This window comes from Xiphias gladius, chromosome 21, assembly GCF_016859285.1.
Source record: "Xiphias gladius isolate SHS-SW01 ecotype Sanya breed wild chromosome 21, ASM1685928v1, whole genome shotgun sequence".
NCBI lineage: Eukaryota > Metazoa > Chordata > Actinopteri > Istiophoriformes > Xiphiidae > Xiphias > Xiphias gladius.
Genome location: NC_053420.1, coordinates 941,028 through 961,096, shown reverse-complemented (window position 1 = coordinate 961,096; position 20,069 = coordinate 941,028). Strand labels below are relative to the sequence as shown.

The following is a 20,069-nucleotide window of genomic DNA, read 5'->3' as shown; positions in this document are numbered from 1 at the left end:
AGACGGAATACCGGGGCAGCCTATAGGAGTTAACGGAGCGCTCCCTCTTCCTCCTCGCCGCCTTTACCAACAGCGACTGACGGTGGGTTTTTTGTCTCTGTGTCTTCTCCTGTGAAATCCTGGAATGGGAGCTCAAGCAACAAGCGACCGTGGCTGTGCGGCGGCGGCGGCGGCGGCAGCGGCAGCTCTGCGCACACTTAGGAGGAATAACGCATTGGTGATTCGGTGAGCCGCCGAGGTTGGTTGCTGTGTTCGCGTGCATAAAGGCTCTACCTGCGGAATTACAGGGGTCCGGAATCCTGACACCTGCCTCTGTTTTCGAGTAAGCGGGTGGGTGTCTCTGCCGGATCGAGGACAGGAATGAACTCGGCTGTCGGATCCGTAAAACTATCCTAAAAAGTGCCTCGCATCCTGCGGTGCTTCTACGTTTTTCCAGTCGGAGTCTGTGGCGGAGCTGTTTTGATTCAACTGTTCGTGGGGAGACAAACGGATCAGATCATGGGCCGGCACTCCAACCGTTTCCCCCAACTGAAACCGTGTTTTACGTTCCGGGTGTTGTGGATGGTTCAAGCCTTCCTGGACCTGGCCGGCTCCCAGGAGATTTACGCGCCGCACTCGATCCGGGTGGAGGGCGACGTGACGCTGGGGGGGCTCTTCCCGGTCCACGCCAGGGGGGTCCCGGGGATGCCGTGCGGGGACATCAAGAAGGAAAACGGCATCCACCGGCTGGAGGCGATGATGTACGCCCTGGATCAGATTAACGGCGACGACGAGCTGCTGCCCAACGTCACCCTGGGCGCCCGGATCCTGGACACCTGCTCCCGGGACACATACGCGCTGGAGCAGTCGCTGACTTTCGTGCAGGCGCTCATCCAGAAGGACACGTCGGACGTGAGGTGCACCAACGGGGAGCCGCCGGTGTTTGTCAAGCCCGAGAAAGTTGTGGGGGTCGTAGGAGCGTCGGCCAGCTCGGTGTCCATCATGGTGGCCAACATACTGCGCCTCTTTCAGGTAGGAGCCGAGAGTTGAGGAGTGTTTCTCTGAGTCTCCCTCTCCGCCTTCTTTATCCTTCCGTCGTCCCTCTCTGCCTCTGACACACACACACACACACACACACACACAGCAGCCTTGGCTTTGCAGAACTCAGTGGCTCTGATGACTTATTTACCTGCGCTGTCATTACACTCCGCCACACGCTTCACATGTTCTTATGTAACATCAGATGCTGCAGGTGTGCCCCCCCCCATACTCACCACCAAGACACCCAGATCCGGTTTGCAAAGGATCCCCTTCCCGTTTGTGGAGAGCCCTCTCTGGGTCATGTGTGTCGTGACTGTGGGGCCGGGTCAAGTCGGCCCCGCAGGCGCGGCGACTGGGACGAATCCTCCAGAAGTACACTACAGTAGCAGCAGCTGCCAATCAGGTGTTTCTGCTGAAAGGATTCCGGCCGTGGCTGGAGCTGTGGTTTTGCCTGTTTGCTGTGTATCTGTGTGTTCCCGTTTCGCTATCCTTGGGAGAACCAGGACTTACCTGTGTACACACCTTGATATTTGGACGAGGAAGGAGCCAGCTGTTTGTATCCCATCAAAAATCAGCAGGTCGAAATCGTTTTGTCTTCCAAATATCTGGGGGTTTATACTGATGAGAAGCCGAATCGGTTAGAAGTGACTGGTGCTGTGTTTGAGAAGGCGAACCCCAGGTGCAGGAAATTAAAGTCCTTTGAGGTTATCAAGATTCTTTTAAGTGTTTTGTATCAGGGTTCTCTGGTCTTGGTTGATGCTGTTTTGTGTCGGGGAAATGATTGGAACGGGATTACCGAGGTTATTAAAAAGGCTGGCGTGGTGTCCTGGAGAGTTGCCCAGAGAAAAGCACTCTGGACAGAAAAACACACAAACACTGATGGTTGAGGAAAAATGGGTACGTTACATGCAGGTACCTCATAACCTTGGACCCACACAATTTCTAACTTTCTTGAAGAGGAAGAAAATTGACATGATTGGCCACTTGTCCCAAAAAAATAACAATATTAACCATTTGGACCCCCCCCCCCCCCAGACAGATGGCTCTGTGTCACATGTTTTTCTTCCTACAGACACACGAAGCATGAGCACTATGCTGTTTTTAAAACTTTTATTCTGAAAAACCCGTAGTAGTAGCAAACCGGATAGAAGAACAAACGATTCATACTAATTAACTTTCACAGTTGTTGGTGGTTTGACTCAGACCCAGACTTGGGACCGGGAGGAGAGCTCAAGCCATACTCCAGTCTGAGGTCCAGCCCCTGGTTGGTGTTTGCAGTGTCGAAAAAGTGCGTTGAGTTGCGTAACGATGCTCCACGCACCGATTTAGGAGCTTTTCTTTTGCCAACAGCTGTGTAACTCTTGAACGACACGTGAAACTTGCCCGTTTCCTGTGATATGAGTAGTGTTTTCGACCACTTGTTAGGTCTTGTTTCTATGTATTGTATTTATCATTGTGAATTTTTAGTTTTTTTTTTTTTTTGTCTGTTTTTTTATTTAATATTTATTGGCCGTATTTTGATCCTGGTATTTGGTGCATTATTTACAGTCAGTTGTTGTCACAACGTTTTTACGCTGCTCTCTCTTGAAGAAGAGTTTTCCATCTCAACAGGACTTTTTTCCTGCTTAAAAAGGAACGGAAAATGAAATAAAAACGAAGGAAGGCAGGGACATTACTGTGGGTCACTTTGAATGATCCACAACTCCTTAAGGGGCACTTTTTGGGATGTGGTTCAGGGAATGAAGTTTGGATTAGATCAGATCGAAATTGGAGACAGAGTGAAATGGAGAGAGAATAAAGAAGCATCGATGAAGACAGAAATGCGTGTGAGAGACGTGGACGGAGACACACAGACACTCACACACGGTTGGTGAAGTGAGCGAGAGACGTAAAGTGAAGACGAGGACAGAGAGAGGGAGGAGTGGTGCCTGAAAGAACAGCTCCTCCGCTCTGACTGAGTGTGACTGACTCTACTGTCGTTCCTCTCTGGATTTGCTGCTTCTTGTTGAACAAATCATCCTTTTCTCCTTCATCCCGCTAATACCCTCACAACTTTTTACAAAGTCTTAATATGTCTCATAATTAGAGGATGACATCAAACAATCCCGTTTGTCTCTCTCCTCATAGCTCCAACTCTATTTCTTATCCAGTTTTATTGTGTTAAAGGTCTCCAACAATATTAAAGAGTAACTTTTTGAGTTAGTAAATTACGTATACGGTCACTTTATCTATATCAAATGATCCTGGTCCCATTTTTATAGAGTTTATTGCAACAGAAGAACCTTTCCTTCTTCCAGAGAAAATCCAGTAATTCTATCCTCTAGGCCCCCCAAACATTTGCGACACCTTGCCCCTAGATTACTAGACTACGTCACGTTCATCCCCACCCCCGCCCCTCATACGCCCCAAACCCAACATGTAAATACAGCGCCACACCGTCTTGTCTGCCAGTGACAACTTTGGCTGGTAAGAAAGCTGCTTCGGGTCGTGCAAGTGTAACATGAGCCGGTACAGATGTCGAAACGAGTTACGTATCCAACCACGGTTCTACGAATCCCGGGTGACCATTCGATGTTATATTCAGCTATTCAGGAAGGGAAAAAGTGCGACAAGTTGTGCGTTTCACGATAATATCGGATGGCAGAGTGATGTGGACGACATTATCAAACATATTTTACATTACATTTGCCTGGTTCTCACTGAGAAATTATTTATCCTCTTTCGGTTGTTGTTGTTGGTGGTGGTTACACAAAAACACTAGCTCCATGATCTTTACGTAAGCCTCACTGTTGCTCAGGGTGTGTGTTGATGCATTTTTTGAATTTGTGAAGGGGTGTGTTCGACATAAAATGAGGTGTTTTAGGTCCTAGCTTGTATTGAGCTGGGTGCCCCCTTCATTTCAGGCTGATGTCCTGATGTGCACGGATCTTTCAACAACTTGTTCGTTTAATTGACGACATTGGTCATGTACTCCATTTTAACTTGATTTAAATAGGTCTTTAAAATTATGACGTTCAAACAAATGAAATTCAGTCACTTTCCCATCATCTTTTCGACTGTTTAAGATATTCTTTTATTTATTTCTGATCCAAAGGTTTAGAAACTATTGTAAGCTTTTCCGAGCTTTGGCTTTCAGGCTGGCCTAACTCTCACCAGTGGAAAGCTGATTTTGAAAAGAATTTAATGTCCTGGAAGCTTCAGAATTTAATGCGGCCGAGCTCTGGGTGTTTTAATAACAGACAGTGAAAGGCTCTTTCACACTGGGGGCTGAAAGTTTTTCTTCTGTCCCAAGTTTTTCAGAGCACAGAGAATGAAAATACTGACTTTTTCTGTCCTCATTGTGTGGCAGAAATAAAAAAAAAGTCGGTAAACCATGACCTCCAGTCATACGAAGGTGAACAAGAAAGAATTTTATTTTCAGAGAAGTAGGCACGAGTGGCTCTTGTGATATTTAACTCTCGAGAGTTCTCCACAAATAAAAAGTATGAATTAAATCAATTCGTACAGCCTCATTTGTCCACGAAGCCCATTAGATTGCAACAAGCCCCCCAACTAGGTTAAAATAAGTACTTCCTTAAGGGTAGAGGACCTCCGCTGTCCTGGCTACAACAATAAACATGGAGTTAGGGTCGCGAGGCTGGCATCGGTTTCACACAGGAAACAAACGGCAGACTCCTGCGTGACAGTCCCCTGGTTTGTTTCTTTCACAAACTAGTCTCCCACATAAATGTACAGAACAGATCTCTGCAGGTTTGGCCGAAGGTGAATGGGTCAGATATTAAGGAGAAAGGGAGGTGTGTCAGTCAGAAAGCCAATAAGCTGAAGCTAGTTACTGCTTCCCTGCACAGCAACACTCAGTGGAATCAAACGGGAGGGGTAATTATTTTCCCCTCTGATAGAAAAGTCATCTGTTCCGCAGCTGTTTTCGCTTCATTATACCCCCGACGTTCATAAATGGCCTAGTTGGCACTGGAATCGCACAACAAACAGATTAAGGCTTCACTCTCTGGACTGCTGCGCCCCCGGTGGATCATGGGTCAGGTCAGAGCCAGAAAAAGATTTTTACTGTACATGTAGGGCAGTCGTGCAGCAGTAAATGGGGAGGGGGGGGCGGTACAGAAATCAGACTGATGAGCAATGGAAATGGAAATTCTTTTTTCCGTCCTCTGTTTACCTCCCATTGTTAGAGATACGGCGGTATCACATTTTCATGCTATAGTTTCTGTGGCCACGGTGAAAAGCTTTAGCAAACTTTAAGGACATTTCTTAGGACAGAGCTGAAATCGCCAATGACAGGAACAGGATCGCCACAAACCACATTCGCTTGGAAATTTTATCTGAATCGAGAACGTCCTCTTGAAACGTTGTGAAATGTTGATCTGAACACCATAAACACTAGCGGGCTTGGTTGTTCTGAGTTTCGGACTTTTGACTGGGAATTGCTTTGCAGAGTGTGTGCCTTTTTAAATTTTATACATCTATTCATGTCTCTGATTTGGACTGCAACTAACAATTGTTTTCATTTCCATCGATCTGCCAACTATTTTTCTCAATTCCCCAAGTGGTCTATCTAAGTAGTTAAAATGCCCATCACGGTTTCCTGAAGCCCAAGGCGATGACTTGTTTTGTCTGAACGGCTCAAAACCCAAGGATAAGTCATGCCGTGTCATACATGATAAAGGAAAACAGCAAATGTTCACATCTGAGAAACTGAAACCAGTAAATGTTTGGCATGTATGCTTGAAAAATGTTGTTCTTGTTCTAAATATTTTTTAGTGTTGATTGTTAAAAAAAGCTGAATGTTCACAAAAGTGGACGGACCATTAATAGTGATGCTCCGAGTTACAGTTATGTCGGACTCGTACGAGCTTCTACCACCACCCGCACCTCTGAGCACTCCCTCTGTACTACGAATGCAATCATGTGTTGCCAGTCTCGCTCTCCTCCGCTGGTGTAGATAATGTGAACGTGAAGGTGAAGCAGCTGACCTGGGAGGAGGCACGAGCAAATGTTAGCATAACAAGCTATAGACACAGCATCTACGGGACAAGACAAAGAGCCTGGTTTCCCTGTTCCTGCTGTTGTTGTTTTACCCGTGTTTGACAGGTAGAGAGGCGAAGCTTTGTGTCCAAACAGAGCTACAGGCTGTCTTGCCACGAAAAAACCTCATCATCGCCCCAAAAACGACATCAGTTTATGTTGAAGTCACAGCGCCCCCTAGCATCCAGAGGGATTATGACTGTCAGGGGTAAAGAAGTCAAGGTGGATGGAGCGGCCAACAAAACGTCCGACTTAGTCTCAGTAGCAGTTGTAGTTTCAGCTGGAACCAGAATCTTAACCATAGCACTGTCACGTCAAAAAAACAGATTTATATTCCAACAGTGATTTGAAACAGTTTTTAGTTGATGGACAGAAATGAATCAGCAACTATTTTTATAATCAATCAATTGTAACTTTTCAAGAAAAAATGCCAAATATTTGCTGATTCCAGCTGCTCAAATGCTGTGTCTTTATCAAATATCGTAGAAAACTGAATACGTTTGAGTGGTTGGACAAAATAAGCCACTTAAAGACTGGGACATTTTTTACCATCCCATTTAATAGCCAAAACAATTAATCAATTAATCAGGAAACTAAACAGCAGATTTGCTGGTAATGAAAAGAACGGTTGTCTGCATCCCTAAAACCAGGACACCTGTACTCATTACCTACCTCGTGCTGTCTCACTTGCTCTGTTTGTCTTGCATGTCATTAAGTCTTTTACGTCCCGTTTTTCTTGGGTTTTGTTTGCGTCTTTCTCTCTTTCTCTCTGTTTGTCTTTCCCTGCATTTTCCTCCCTTTCTCTCTGGGTGTACCTCATTAGGCCGCAACAGCGGGCGACTCAGCACAGGTGCACACGAGGAGAAGATACAGGGTCATTAAACTCCCCCTGTCACTGCACAAGATGGAGTACACCCCTGCGTTAGCCATAAATTTTAGTGAGCATGAGAGCAAAATTGAAATGCGAGTTCCCCCCATTCCTCTGTTGTAAAAAACGAAACAGTTTGGCTACAGGGTCACATCAGTTTTTTATGAGTAGCGGTGTTGTTTTTAATCGAGAGGGTGGGTATTGCCACTCGCCTTCCACATGAGCCAGATCATTAGAGTGCTGAGTGGGGTTGCGTGTGTTCAAAAGATAAATCATGATTGGATATGTTTTGTAGAGGTGGTAATGAGAGTTAATGGGCGGGATGTAAGCTACGGCTCATTAGGTACATACAGTGTATCATGGCTCTACCATAAGTGACAGTATTAATGTTGATTATTGGGCGTGGTGATTATATTAGCGAAAACACGTGTAGAATCAGGATTGCTACTTCCATCCTGCCGACAGAATATTCTACTTGACAACAGGTTACAAGTACACTCTTGGATCTGAGGAAATCTCGGTAGCTGATAGAGACACTGGCAGGATCATAAATGCGTCAGGTTGTCCAGAACAGTGGTGTAAGTGGGGAGATTTGCCGAGCCTGTCGGGGTGCAAAGTGTCACGGTAATTACTGAAACTACGGACGTTAAAGAGCTGCACTTAATGTGAATTGCATAAAGCGCAGCTAAATAAGAACTGATGACAGGCTGTTTTGACGTGGTGCACATGTCTTCAGAGCAGTTGAAAGTGTTTTATGCTGCTGAAGTGGAAGAGTGGTTGAGAAGTGGCGCTAGTACGATGAATTGATTATCTATTTTGATAATCCATTTGTTGTTTTAGTAATTTTCAAGTAAAAATGCCAGACATTTACTGGTTTCAGCTTCTCAAATGGGAACATTTGCTGCTTGTCTTTGTCATATCTGACAGCAAATTAAGTCTTTTTGGGTGTCGGACAGCTGGTCAGAAAAAACAAGACATTGGAAGACGTCACTTTGGGCTTCGGGATATTGTGATGGGCAATTAATCGTTTGAGTAGTTCGTCAAGCCTAAAGACCAGACATTTGCTTGGTCCGGTTGCTCAAATGTGAGGATTTGCTGCTTTTTCTCTATTTGATATCATTTTAAACTGAATCTCTTTGACGTTGGACCGTTGGTTGGACGAAACACGACACCTGAAGATGGCACAGAGGACTCAGGGAAACCGTGACCTTTTTTGTTATTTTCTGACATTTTATTGACAAAACAACTCATTGATTAGTTGAGAACATCATTGGCAGGTGAAACAACCTTGAAAATAACTGGGACCTTTGGAATTGAAAGTGTGTGTCCATCTCTTCGGCGTGAGCACAGGTTGGTCCACCTGCTGGGCATTTGTGCCTGACGCACCTCCGGTAGGGTCGTCCGCCAGGAGCCACCTTGAGGATGTGAGGGAATATTTAGTTAATGTCATCAGCTCAACAAAAAGGCTAGAGACCGAATGAGTCGTCGTAAAGTCAGTGTGGGAGACTGTAATTCAAACGTCGTCTTTCCTCCTCCTGAGAGTCGTTCTGTAAATAGATAAGAGATAGGCTTACATAACGGCTAACTTCATAAGGACCGCCGGCTGCCTCGGTCGCATCACACTGGATAAGCAGGAGGCCACTGACGGGAAGGTAGAATCATGACAATAACAGGTTGTTGCATTTCTGCTCTTGTGTCTTGTGTGGTGTTGCCGAGTGGAGAGGTCCGGTAAATTAACTTTTTAATGTCCTTTCATTTGTTGTTTCTCTCTCTCTCTCTGTCTGCGTCTGCTATAGTCTCCCTCCATCTGTGTGAGTCTGACAGTGCTGCAGATTTTCCCCTGCTTTTCCCAGATGTTTAATCTCACAATTAGTTTCCTGCTGCAGTGGTCACTCTGCGATGATAAATCAAATACTTGTGGACTTGTATAATTTTAGAATCCCTCCTCACATATTTTTTTCCTCTGTAGAAGAACACGAGACCTCGGGGTGGTCCTTTAGTGAATACGAAAATACACAGTTTGACTGTTTAGCGTCTAAAAAGGGCCATAAATCTTCAGAAACTATCCCCCATGCGGTGCTGGGGGGAAAAAAAAGGTGGCTATGCAGATGGCTGGAGGCTATACTGACTTTTTGAAGGTATAAAGATACAGGATGAGACCGCACCATTTATATCGGTATAGTTCTATGTTGCGTTACATAACCTGCTTCTTCTGTAAAGCCATGCCAGTGTTTGCATCTGTCCTCTCTCACACTCTCTGCCAGAACTAAGACCCAGCCAGGTAGATGCAGTCACTCGGTTTCGGCCGAGGTAAGCCTCTCACTACACCGCCTTCTGTCACTCTCGGCCTCTCACCTGTCTGGGCTGCGTCCGCCGCAGTACCTTAGTGGGGACTAGAGGCTTCTCTGCACCAGCCGATAGACTGTATGTGAGGCATTTAAGGGGCATCTGTAAATTGAAGCTACAGAAAGTAACCAGGCCTCAACTCTCCCCCTCTGGACTCCATGGGTGAGTCCCTGCATATACGTCGGTCACATGCCGCGCCGCCCACCGCCACAAGTAAACTCTCAACCTTTGGGAAACGCTGGATAAGCCTGTTTTTATTTGATATAATTTTTCATCTACACGTTTTGCAGCTGTATACTTTCAAACAGGGAAGGAAAACCTGTCTTTGCGTTTTATTTTGATCACGGTCTGTTTTAATAAAAGTGCCCGTGACATCTCACATGTGCCTCTGTCTTACAACTGAACCTTTTGCCCATTACGCAGAAAATACAGAGATACACGGTATGTCATGTATCGCTTCTCAGCCTAAAAATACCAAGAGATAATTTTTGGTCTATACGGCCCAGCCCTACCATACGTGGATGTCACGCGATTTGACGATTAAATAAGTTCATGTAATGTGTTAATAATTCATAGATGATACGGCTGTTCTTCTTTTTTTTTTCATACTGACCACTCTTCGGTTTATGAGAAAACAATACATTTTATTTACTGACAGTCTCCGACCGTTGTCAGATCTGAATGAATCAGCCAGTGACTCCCCATTCAAACCTCAACGAATCCTGGCACCCGTCTGTTCAGTGTGCAGTGGACGCCCTTTTTACTCGGCTCAGAAAAACAGGCGATGCTGTTCTTTAAAGTTCCAAATATCAGACCTTGTTCGAACATTGTTCACAAAAAACTGTGCACAGAGCTTAGCATATGAAAAAAAAAAAAAAATCCGTCCAATTTTAGGTGACTGAAACTTACCTGACAGCTGGCGTAATGGCGCATTTTGAATCACCTCGCAGGAAGAAGGTTACTGAAGGATGAACCCCTGGTGGTGGTTTCTGTCTGGACTCAGTGTGGGTGTTCTCTCAGTGGTCCAAGTTCCTGCCACAGGTTTTCATGCAGGTCAGGCGCATCAGACACTAAAGAAGCCTTCACACTGCGGGATATGGGTCCACAAAAATCAGAAGTCTTTCAGATTGTGTGAGGAATGCCTGGTGGATTGATGCACTACGATGGAAATACAAAAAAGTGTATGAGACAGTTCATCAGTTCGTGTCATCATCCGTCTGCGACACTCTAATGTTTTTGAAATGCAGCAAAATAATAAACAAGCTTTGGCCATGGTGCTGACAATCCTGTGCATCAAAAACCCTCAAAGGAGGTAGAGGACAAGGAGAGTGTAGACTCAGTTGTGGCGGGAAGAGAGGGCAAGGTGTTTTTTCCTTGAAACATTAAACATGACTCAAAAATGGCGCTTACAGAATGTTGTTCTGGGCGGTTTATACTGTGTAATTTCAAGTTGCATCTTGATTGTTTGGTTTGCAGTTGTGGAATGAAGCAGCAGTCACATTGTTAACATGTGAGAATTTGGTCCTCCATCGCTGACTGTCTTTGGTCTCCAAAGCTTCAAGTCTGCCGTGTGTACGCATCTCACACCGGAAACCTGTCTCCTGTAAATTATTGGATTAGTTTCCCAATTACGTTGCGGTGACCAACGTAATCGCAGCCTGAATTATGTTCAGAAAAACATTTGTTTAAACTCGGGAAGCGCTACATTTACGTATCGCACTGGAGTCGCAGGTCGGCGTGGATGGTGGGCATACAAAGTTCAGGACTCTGACTGCAGACCAGCATGTGGTTTAGGCAAGAGAAGCACTTTGGTTAAGGTTTGGGAAAGATGGTGGTTTCATTTAAATGTTAATCAACACTGGTGTCTCAGATACTTTAGATTTTCTAAACCAGACCAGGATCTTTCCTGAACCCGAACCAGGTGCTGCGAGAGTCTGAAAAGAACCATTAACCAGTGTAATGATGCTGGAGTCTCCACAGGTGGATGTTGTTCTGCAGGATCAGATATTCTGGTGGAAAACAAACACGTTGTCTCTGAACATTTGACTGATACGTTCAATGTGAACATTTTGCGACTTGCCAAACACATAAATTAACAACTTTTCATCATTTTGTTAAGAAAACCACAATGCAGACGTCATTATGTTTGATTGTCAGCTGTTGTCTCAGACAGCCCCATAATCACACAGGTGTAAAGGGGCTGTTAATTGACCAGGTGCAGGGGTTTGTCAGTCAGTCTGTCTCCTTTCTGTCAGCATTTTCCTTTTTGCTATTTGATGACTTGCTGTTGACCTGTCCAGGTCGTTTCTTAGCCTCTAGTGCAGTGCATGCTGGGATACCGCACGCTGCAGCCCCTGTGAGCCCGAGCTGTAAATGATTGAAATGATGAAGGAATCTGAACTGGATTTATCTGACACTCTGAAACTCCTTGATGTGGACATTCCTTCCAGACCAATCCGCTAAATCTATTCCCCGCAGCATCCAACCTTAACACTGAGCGTGGGCAAAGGCTTTGCCACTTTCTGGGACCGTATTCTATACTTTTGGGTACCACACAGTTTTGCAGCTGATTTGTCAAAACTACGGTCGAGTGTTGTTGTAGATAATCTCACACTTCCAGGTGGCATCGGAGCCACACTGTTGAGGCTGTGCGGAAAAAAGAGTAAAATAGCTTCAGAACTCAGAAGGGAAGCAATCGGGAACATTTTGGAGGTCACGATGAATGTCAGAACAAATCGCTAAGCCAAACAAACCCAAAAAGAAAAAAAGAAACAGCTCCCCACCCATCGCACAGGAAGCTCGTTTCCACGGACAGTTTGACGGGATTCTTGATCTTGGCTCATTCTTTTGCCTGTTACAGGGAGAACTTTCCCTCTACATTACTGAGGGGAAGATAATCAAAAAATTTTCATTAATAAATATGAATGAGTTACCTTCCAAAAAGGGACAAAACTCCTCGTTATGAGGCAGCATTCTGTAATAAAAGTAGTGTCCAATATAATCATTCCACATTGCACAGTGTTATGTTAATGAAGTCGCTGCAGGACTGAGGAACAAATCATATATCATCCGATATCACAGCCCAACTCCTCCTTTATAATAACTGGTGAAATGGCTCTTTTTTCGCTCTAATTCGAGAAACGAATAATAAGAGGAACAAGGGATCTGTGGGTCCCGGAAAGTCTTAAAAAGCATTGAATTCATTGTAGTTTACTCAAAGAAGGCCTTAAAAAGAGTTAAAACATTTACAAAAGTGGCTGCCTCAGGCAGTAATGTCAGTTCTGACATGTTTCTGTATGTGACTGTGGCAGTCAGGAGACGTTCTCCACCTCATGGGACGTTCTCCGGCTCAGGAGAGTTTTCTCCGGCTCAGGAGACGTTCTCCGGCTCAGGAGCGATCTCCGGCTCAGGAGACGTTCTCCACCCCAGGAGACGTTCTCCACCTCAGGAGACGTTCTCCAGCTCAGGAGATGTTCTCCACCTCAGGAGATGTTCTCCAGCTCAGGAGACGTTCTCCGCCCCAGGAGACGTTCTCCGGCTCAGGAGACGTTCTCCACCCCAGGAGACGTTCTCCAGCTCAGGAGACGGTCTCCACAACAGGAGATCTTCCCTGCCTCTAAACTAACAGCAGGGTTGTTGTAACAGTGCTTTGTTTATCAGCAAACATATGCACTGTTACGATATGTCTGCAGTCAGCTAATATCGGAAGATTTATTTCAACACATCAACTTAAAAGGGGATGATATGTCAGCGCTATGTTCACTGCATGTTTCTGTTATTGCAGTTTGAAATGAACCTAAATGAACTGATCCCTTCCACTGGTTGATCCGTCCGTGTGTTTTCATCTGCATCGTTGTAGTTAATTCTATCTTTAGGAATTATTGTGACAGATTTCTGGGAAAATATGTAGATCATATGGTCCCTACTGGTTTGCCATCCTACTTTCATACTTTGGTCAGTGTGATAGTCAAACGGGTGTTATATTACATTCTGCTTGGTATTAAAAAGGTCTTCAGATTTTTAGATGTAACTCGGACAGCCCTAGAGAAACCCTGGAGGAAGCAAAAGCAAAGAGACGCCTCCCTCAAAGGTTTTTCTCTTTGTTTTCACCCCGCTCTCTCCCCATTATGACCCTCAATCCTCCTGCTGCCACCTTACAAAGCTGCAACCCTGGCATTCTATTACTCCAGCACCCGGGAGAGGCTTCTTCCACTCTCAGCTGCTTCTCTCCTTGTTTCTGGCGTCTTTATGTCGCCTCCCAGCCTGTCACAGCTGCTTGGGAAGCCTCTTTCTCCTCGCCGTCCTTGCTAAGTACAAAAGAATTGCTGTGGTAGACTTAGCCAGCCCTCCGAGACTCCAACAGCCACACGGGCCCATCTATTACCGGCAGAAAAGCTCCTTTGGATCTGGACAATACTCTGACTCTGTTTCCCGTGTTACTTGCTGCAGTTTCAGATTAAAAAGACTTGACTCAGCTTGTGGATTCCGATTTTACACCAACGCAGGTTTGGGTCAGATTCATTTAGTTCAGTGGTTCTTGGTGGTTTTTCATCCCTGGACTTAAACTGAGCAAATTAAGTGTCACTACAGGACAAACGTCTCTAAACATAGGTTTAAGCTCAATACCTGCTGCGGTCTTTTCTTCTTCAAACACGTACTATATGATTGGCCATGGATTTGGAGGATGAATTCCTTGAACAAAAACACTTAGGAGAAGAAGTTTCCCTCCATAACCAAATTTCGTGAGCAAAAAAATGTTTGGCCTTATGTTGATCCTTATCGAGACAGCGGTGGAAAAATGTGACAGTAAACATACAGTAATTGGTTGTCTAGTTAGCAATGTTTATAATGTGTCATGCACATTAACTGTCACGAACCAAAAGTACAGTTGCAGTGGTGAAACATTTCTCGGGACAGAACTTCTCACAATAAAAATTACATTTTAAACAAAGTACTGTGTTTTCTGACTCAAGATCTACAAATAAAATCTGCAACAACGAAGGTTCCTTTCTTAAAACACAGCTCCACTTTTTTTGTTGTCATCCTCTAGAGGAACTCATCAGAAATAAAGGACATTTCACTAAGATGTGTAGCATTTAAATCATCATGTAATGAGCAATAAAACATAAAATGGATTTCATCTTCAGTCTCACTTAAATCACATAACAAACTCTTTTCTCTTTCAGGGGGACCAGTAAACCTGTCGGTCTCCTCAGCTGACGATAGTGTACCTGAACGCAACTGCACACAAACACACGCACACACAGATGTTTGACTTTTAGGTCAGTTTTTCTTCATATCAGGCTCTGCACAGTTTTAATGAGACAGTATGTTTGTAATTTAGGTTTGTACCAAACCTCAGCAGAAAGGCTTTCCTCATACAAATGCACTATTATTTATATCAAAATCACTATTAAAGGCATGAAATCGACACCAAACAAACAAACACAAAAAAATATACAACAAAAGAAAGTAAAGTGGTGACTGTCGTGTTAGGATAAATTACACAACCAGTATTTGGTGGCTGTAAAGGTCATTTTATTTAACATTTAACTAATCTCCAAAGTATGCACACAACGTTTTTTATTAAAATAAGTGACGCGATCCCACCTTGGTATATCAGAGCCAGGATTCGAGCGTACACAGACTAGCACGTGCAAAAAGGAGCTAACGCAACGGGCTTCGTGTACGAGCCTCTCGTATGAACAGATTCTAAACAGGCTGCCTGTGATTCAAGAGAAAACACCAGCTTTCACACATTTACAATCTTGTCTTAGATACAAACAAAATCCCATCCACGAACACACACCTCGTGTCACGACCAGGTGGCAGTCGTCAAGCTGAAATGACGAAGTTTGTGAAGTTTAGAAAGTTCGGTGAATCCGACTTAGAACGGAACTATGTACGAACAAAGCTGTCAGACCGGGAGGTTCAGGGGGAGAACATAGAAATGCTCTCACACGAAGGCCAGTGTGTCTTTGAGTGGTAACTTTGTGATTTGGAAGGAAGTGACTTACACGAGGCGGCAGCTGCTGCTCTGTGGTTGACCAGTCGTGAGCAGTGCCTTCAGCCGAGCATCAGACATGAACATGTTCAGTCAGGAGGTAACGATGTGAGCTTCCGTTGCACTTTAGCATTGAAATGCCTCTATGTGGACCTTTCTATTTTGACAAGCTATGACAGTATCTTTTTATCTCATTAGCTGACACTGCTGCAGGACTAATTGCCTTGAGTTTAAGAAAATGTACTTGAAGACTTTGGATGTGGTGCTAGAAATTCTAGGCCCTGTGATCTTTGTTAAATGCTTGAAGCTTTTTCTTTTTTTTTCAACGAGGATTTACCCCAGTGACATGAATATTACAGTATGTTTCAGTTGGTGTTGTATTTGGTTTAATATATGTTTACAACTGCTACATAAACCATGCTTCCAAGTGCAGGTCTGCATCTGCGGGTGACCCCCCCACAGTTTCAGGATCACCGTGTTGAGTATTCAAAGAAAAACTACCGTGCCAGACTCCGGCAGCACCTTGAGCCTCGCATTCACACAGTTTCACCTGCAACGGGCAGAGACGCCTCTTTGTGTCAGCGCTATTCATGTGAGATCTCACCAGCGTGTTTGACTGAAAACCTCAGAGAGCAGATATGGCCTTGGGGTTGGTTGTAGCTTTCAGAGAAAGACCTATATTATACGGTTATTATTAGTGGGGATGTTTTTGCAGAGCCATATTGGATTTACAATACAGTACAGTTTATACTTCTCTATCTAAAGCTTCACTTCTGTGCTATTTTTATCCAAGCGTCTTTTGGTATACAGTCATTTTTACAGAGCATCACATCGGAAAATCTGCCAAGGTGTCGGGGCCAAACACACACCACAGAAAACACAAGGTTAATAGGTTCGACATATAACATTCAATTCTGCTTATAAAATATGTCGGTAGAATTAAAGTTTCAGTTGTTGTCAGCATTTTCAAATTACAGGCATCTACAGGCATCTACTGTGCTGCGGGCACGCTGTGAAAATGCCATCAACCTGCCGGCCAACGTGAACACTAAGATATTAGGGTATTAGTGTGGTAATTTGACGTAGAGGACATCAGCGCAACACGACAGACCCAATCAAAACACAAATCCAAATACGTACAAAAGTCCCACAGCGATCTGAGCGATGACCACTGTGGGCGGCTGCTGCGGGAGATTTGTGGAAGCCTTTCATGAGCTCCTCCTGTGGCACGGTGAGAACTAGAATGGGGGCTCGGCCAAGGCGGAAAAGGCTTCGCGGTGTTGAGGAAAGTGATAAAAAAACAATCCCGGATCCGCCCTTTTAATCGGATCTGCCCCGGTGTTTGACAGGTTCCGTGCCCCATCTCTCCACCGAGTTTGGTGCAAATCGGTTTAGAAGTTTTTGTCTAATCCTTCTCACAAACAAACAAACAAAGCAACGAACAGACACGGGTGAAACCAACCTCCTTGGCAGAGGTAAAAATACAGCAGCGAGGCTCCTGCCAGTTTACAGCAGTAAAAAGTCACCCTGGTGTTTATGGTACATTATGTTTTCAAATGATTCTTAGTCACAGCTATAAAATACTGTGGAGAGGTCACAAGTGCTCTGCTCCTGTTTTCCCAGTCTTGCCCTTTACGGGGGACCAGATGATGCTTGTTGCCATGGATACCACTCAACGCTACAGCCACTGGATCTAGTGTCAGTTCAGTACAGTTCAGCATGTGCTGCTGAAGTCCCATCTCCCCGACATTGCTGCACATCCATTGTATAGTTAGAGGGAACCTGCAGTAGTATTATGGTCTCTTGTTTTGGCCAATGCTAGACAGTGGTGGAAGAAGTACACAGTATAAGTACCAAGGACCAGCCAGGTCTCCCTCAGACTTCTGGGCAAGAAGTTTTTTTCTGGAGAGGAAGCAGGATTGATGTTTCGCCAGCTCAGGCAGCGAGTCGAGGACGGTTCAGAGACCGTAGCCAGAGAAGCCCAGCTTGTCTCTACATGCCCCGCACGTCCGACCAACTGGGGTTGGCTGGAAAACCCGCCTTTCTTTAGGGTTTCAGCGGTGAAACAGCTGGCTGTCCAACATCTGGTTGCCCACTGGTTATTTGGGTTTTTGTCTGTGAAAATGACTCGTCCCTGTTTCTTGTCACCGATATGGCAACAGCAGTGTAGGAACACAGTGAGCGGAATAGTTCCATAATGAGCTATGGATTTAATGAACACGTCTGTGCAAACCAAAGTGACGGAACTATTTATCTTTTCTTCCCACATAACAGTATTTGACCATCTGAATACGCAAATCTCTGTGTCTGTGACACCACCACCGCCGCACAAAATGATTTAGAGTCAATAAGACAATTCTGTCTGACCTTTCTGACAGAAGACATCTGTTTCCTTGAACCACACAAGCATGAAGGTGATTTTCCAACATGTCTGAACAATAAGGCCCCGCTCTTTGTTTCTGTTTTAACTTGCCGCAGTGCATCCACCTCCTCGCACTCTCAATCTGCCGTTTACTTCGCCTTAGTTGTCACCGCTGTCACCACTTCCAAAGACTGCACACCCGCTGCAGCCTGCATGCAGATATTAGCTGTTTACGTGCTGCTTTATGCCTTTAATGCCTCCGTCCCCCACAAAAAAAATAAAGTAACGTGATTTAAAACAAACAGCGAGAACTGTGACAAAGCCACGGACAGAAATGTGTGTTTGGTGCCGCGATACGATGAGATAAAACGATGTCAACTGTGCCCAGCATTACAGTAGGCAGACAGAGCAGCCGTGTAATAGTTGTGGGTGCATATTGATATACAGTTAAGACCATAAGTATTTGGTAATATACCCTCTCTACACCACCGCCATTGATCTGAAACGAAGCCATCAAGGGGTGATTGAAGTGGAGACTTTCAGCTTTAATTCAAGGGGTTGAACAGAAATATCTCATTAATTGTTTAGGAATTACAGCTGTTTTTATACACGGTCCCTCATTTTCAGGGGCTCAACAGTAATTGGACAAACCGACATAATTATAAATATAAGGATTATTTTAATAACTGTAGTTGTACCTGCCATTTGGGGAGATAGTGAACAGTTTTCAGTCAGGAATCAACCTGTGTCAGCATGGTGTCATTATTCTCTTTAAATCCAGGTTTATTTTGTAGTTTCCTTACAGCCAAATGATAGATCTGTTCAGCAGCTTTCCTCCTGGTGGTAACCATTATAAAACTAGAGTCTACAGCCGTGCTGGCAGCTCGGAAGTGGCCAAATATTACTTGTAATGTCTGAGCAGCGAAACACTAGGCTTTCAATATTAACAGTGCAGTGAGTTGAACTCTATCATCAATAAATCATTGTGACATTAAATACAGTTCATCAAAAAGCAAAACTAAAGTAGAAAAGAATGATGTGTGCTTTATATTGCTAATAAAAGACATTAATTCAGGTGCAAGTGACACGTTTGAATTCCACTTCCAGTATTCTCAAAATCTAGGAAATTTGATTTTTGTGGTTATTTCTGTCCTATCTTCTTGTAGTCAGTTTTGTTTCCGTTGGATGGGAGCAACATAAACAGCATGTTTTTATGGATGAATACATGAACCTGTGGACCATTATCATATTTTCAGGGGAACGTGGTCTTAATGTTTTTTAAGAAATGTATACATAGCATTTTGTAAATGTAAAGCACGGTAGCGACTGCAAGGGTCACAACAAACACTCCTCTGACCGAGGGATGATCATGCACGATAAAGCGGGGCGGCACTGCGCGTAGGGTCAAGACCCCATGTCATAAAGCATCATCCACCAGGCCGCGTGCTGACTGCGACCTCTGATCCGTTTCAGTGAATCAGCAACTTGAGGTAAACGCAAGGTCCATATTTTAAGTGTCAAACACAAACGAAAAGAAAAACAAGAGGGGGAGTCTACGGCCATGCCTGCCGCTCTGTGGGGCCGTACTCCGTCTGGGGAACACGAATGTCGGTGCAAAATTCATCTCAATCCGTCCAATAGTTGGCTAAAAAATACTCTGCTCTGCAAACACTGCTTACATAAATAGCTCTGAGAGCCACACAGTGAACACTGGATGAGAAAGATAAAGGGGTGAAATTATAATGACATCAGTGTATAATGAGAGAACAAGACAAAAAAGGAAACACAGGCTTCAAACACTGATGTACTGACTCATAGAAATAATGAAATCATTAATGAGAGCACGTGGCCAGGTCTGCGTCCCAGATGATTATTTTGCATATCTGTTGGGACTTCAACAATGGCTTCGGTGCTGCCCTTCTATGCTTTGTTCTTTGTCTGCATGCAGATTCAGCCACCGTAGTGGTCCCACCTTTCTCACTGGGTGCGCACTGAATCACCGCTGCGCGGCTGGGGGGGAACTGTTTGCGAAATTCGGAAACATTATCCGCTCCTCAGCGGCCAGAAGGCACCGGAAATCTACAGTCGGCTGCTTAACGGACACCCGTGGGTTCTCTGACTCAGCAGTACCGGGTATGCGTTTCTAGGCCGAAGACGAGTCTGCTGGACTAATCGAGACCGGGTGCGTGATACGGTTCTGACAGTGGGATCCTGTATTGCTCAGCGGTCACAAAACCGGACAGGGATTGTGTTATTGCGGGGAGGGTTCGTGGGGTTTGGTCGGGTTCATCTCAGAGGAAGTCAGCACGCCATAAAGCAGTCAGAAGTAGAACAAGTGTGTACCCTGGGCAAAAGAGCTTCAGTGAATCAGTGAAGCAGTCTGAGCAGCACTGACAGTCTGAGAGCTGCACTGTTTGCTGCTGTTACTC

At 44.7% G+C, this 20,069-nt stretch overlaps 1 protein-coding gene across 1 annotated transcript in view; it reads left to right on the top strand.

Annotated features, from left to right (window-relative positions):
• The first annotated feature begins 210 nt into the window (after window positions 1–210).
• The window catches only part of LOC120783473 (metabotropic glutamate receptor 7), a 264,890-nt gene continuing 245,031 nt past the window's right edge, over window positions 211–20,069 (top strand). The window contains exon 1 of the mRNA XM_040116524.1: window positions 211–1,011. Coding sequence (XP_039972458.1) covers window positions 499–1,011 — 513 coding nt within the window. The 5' untranslated portion in view covers window positions 211–498. The remainder of the gene's footprint in view (window positions 1,012–20,069) is intronic.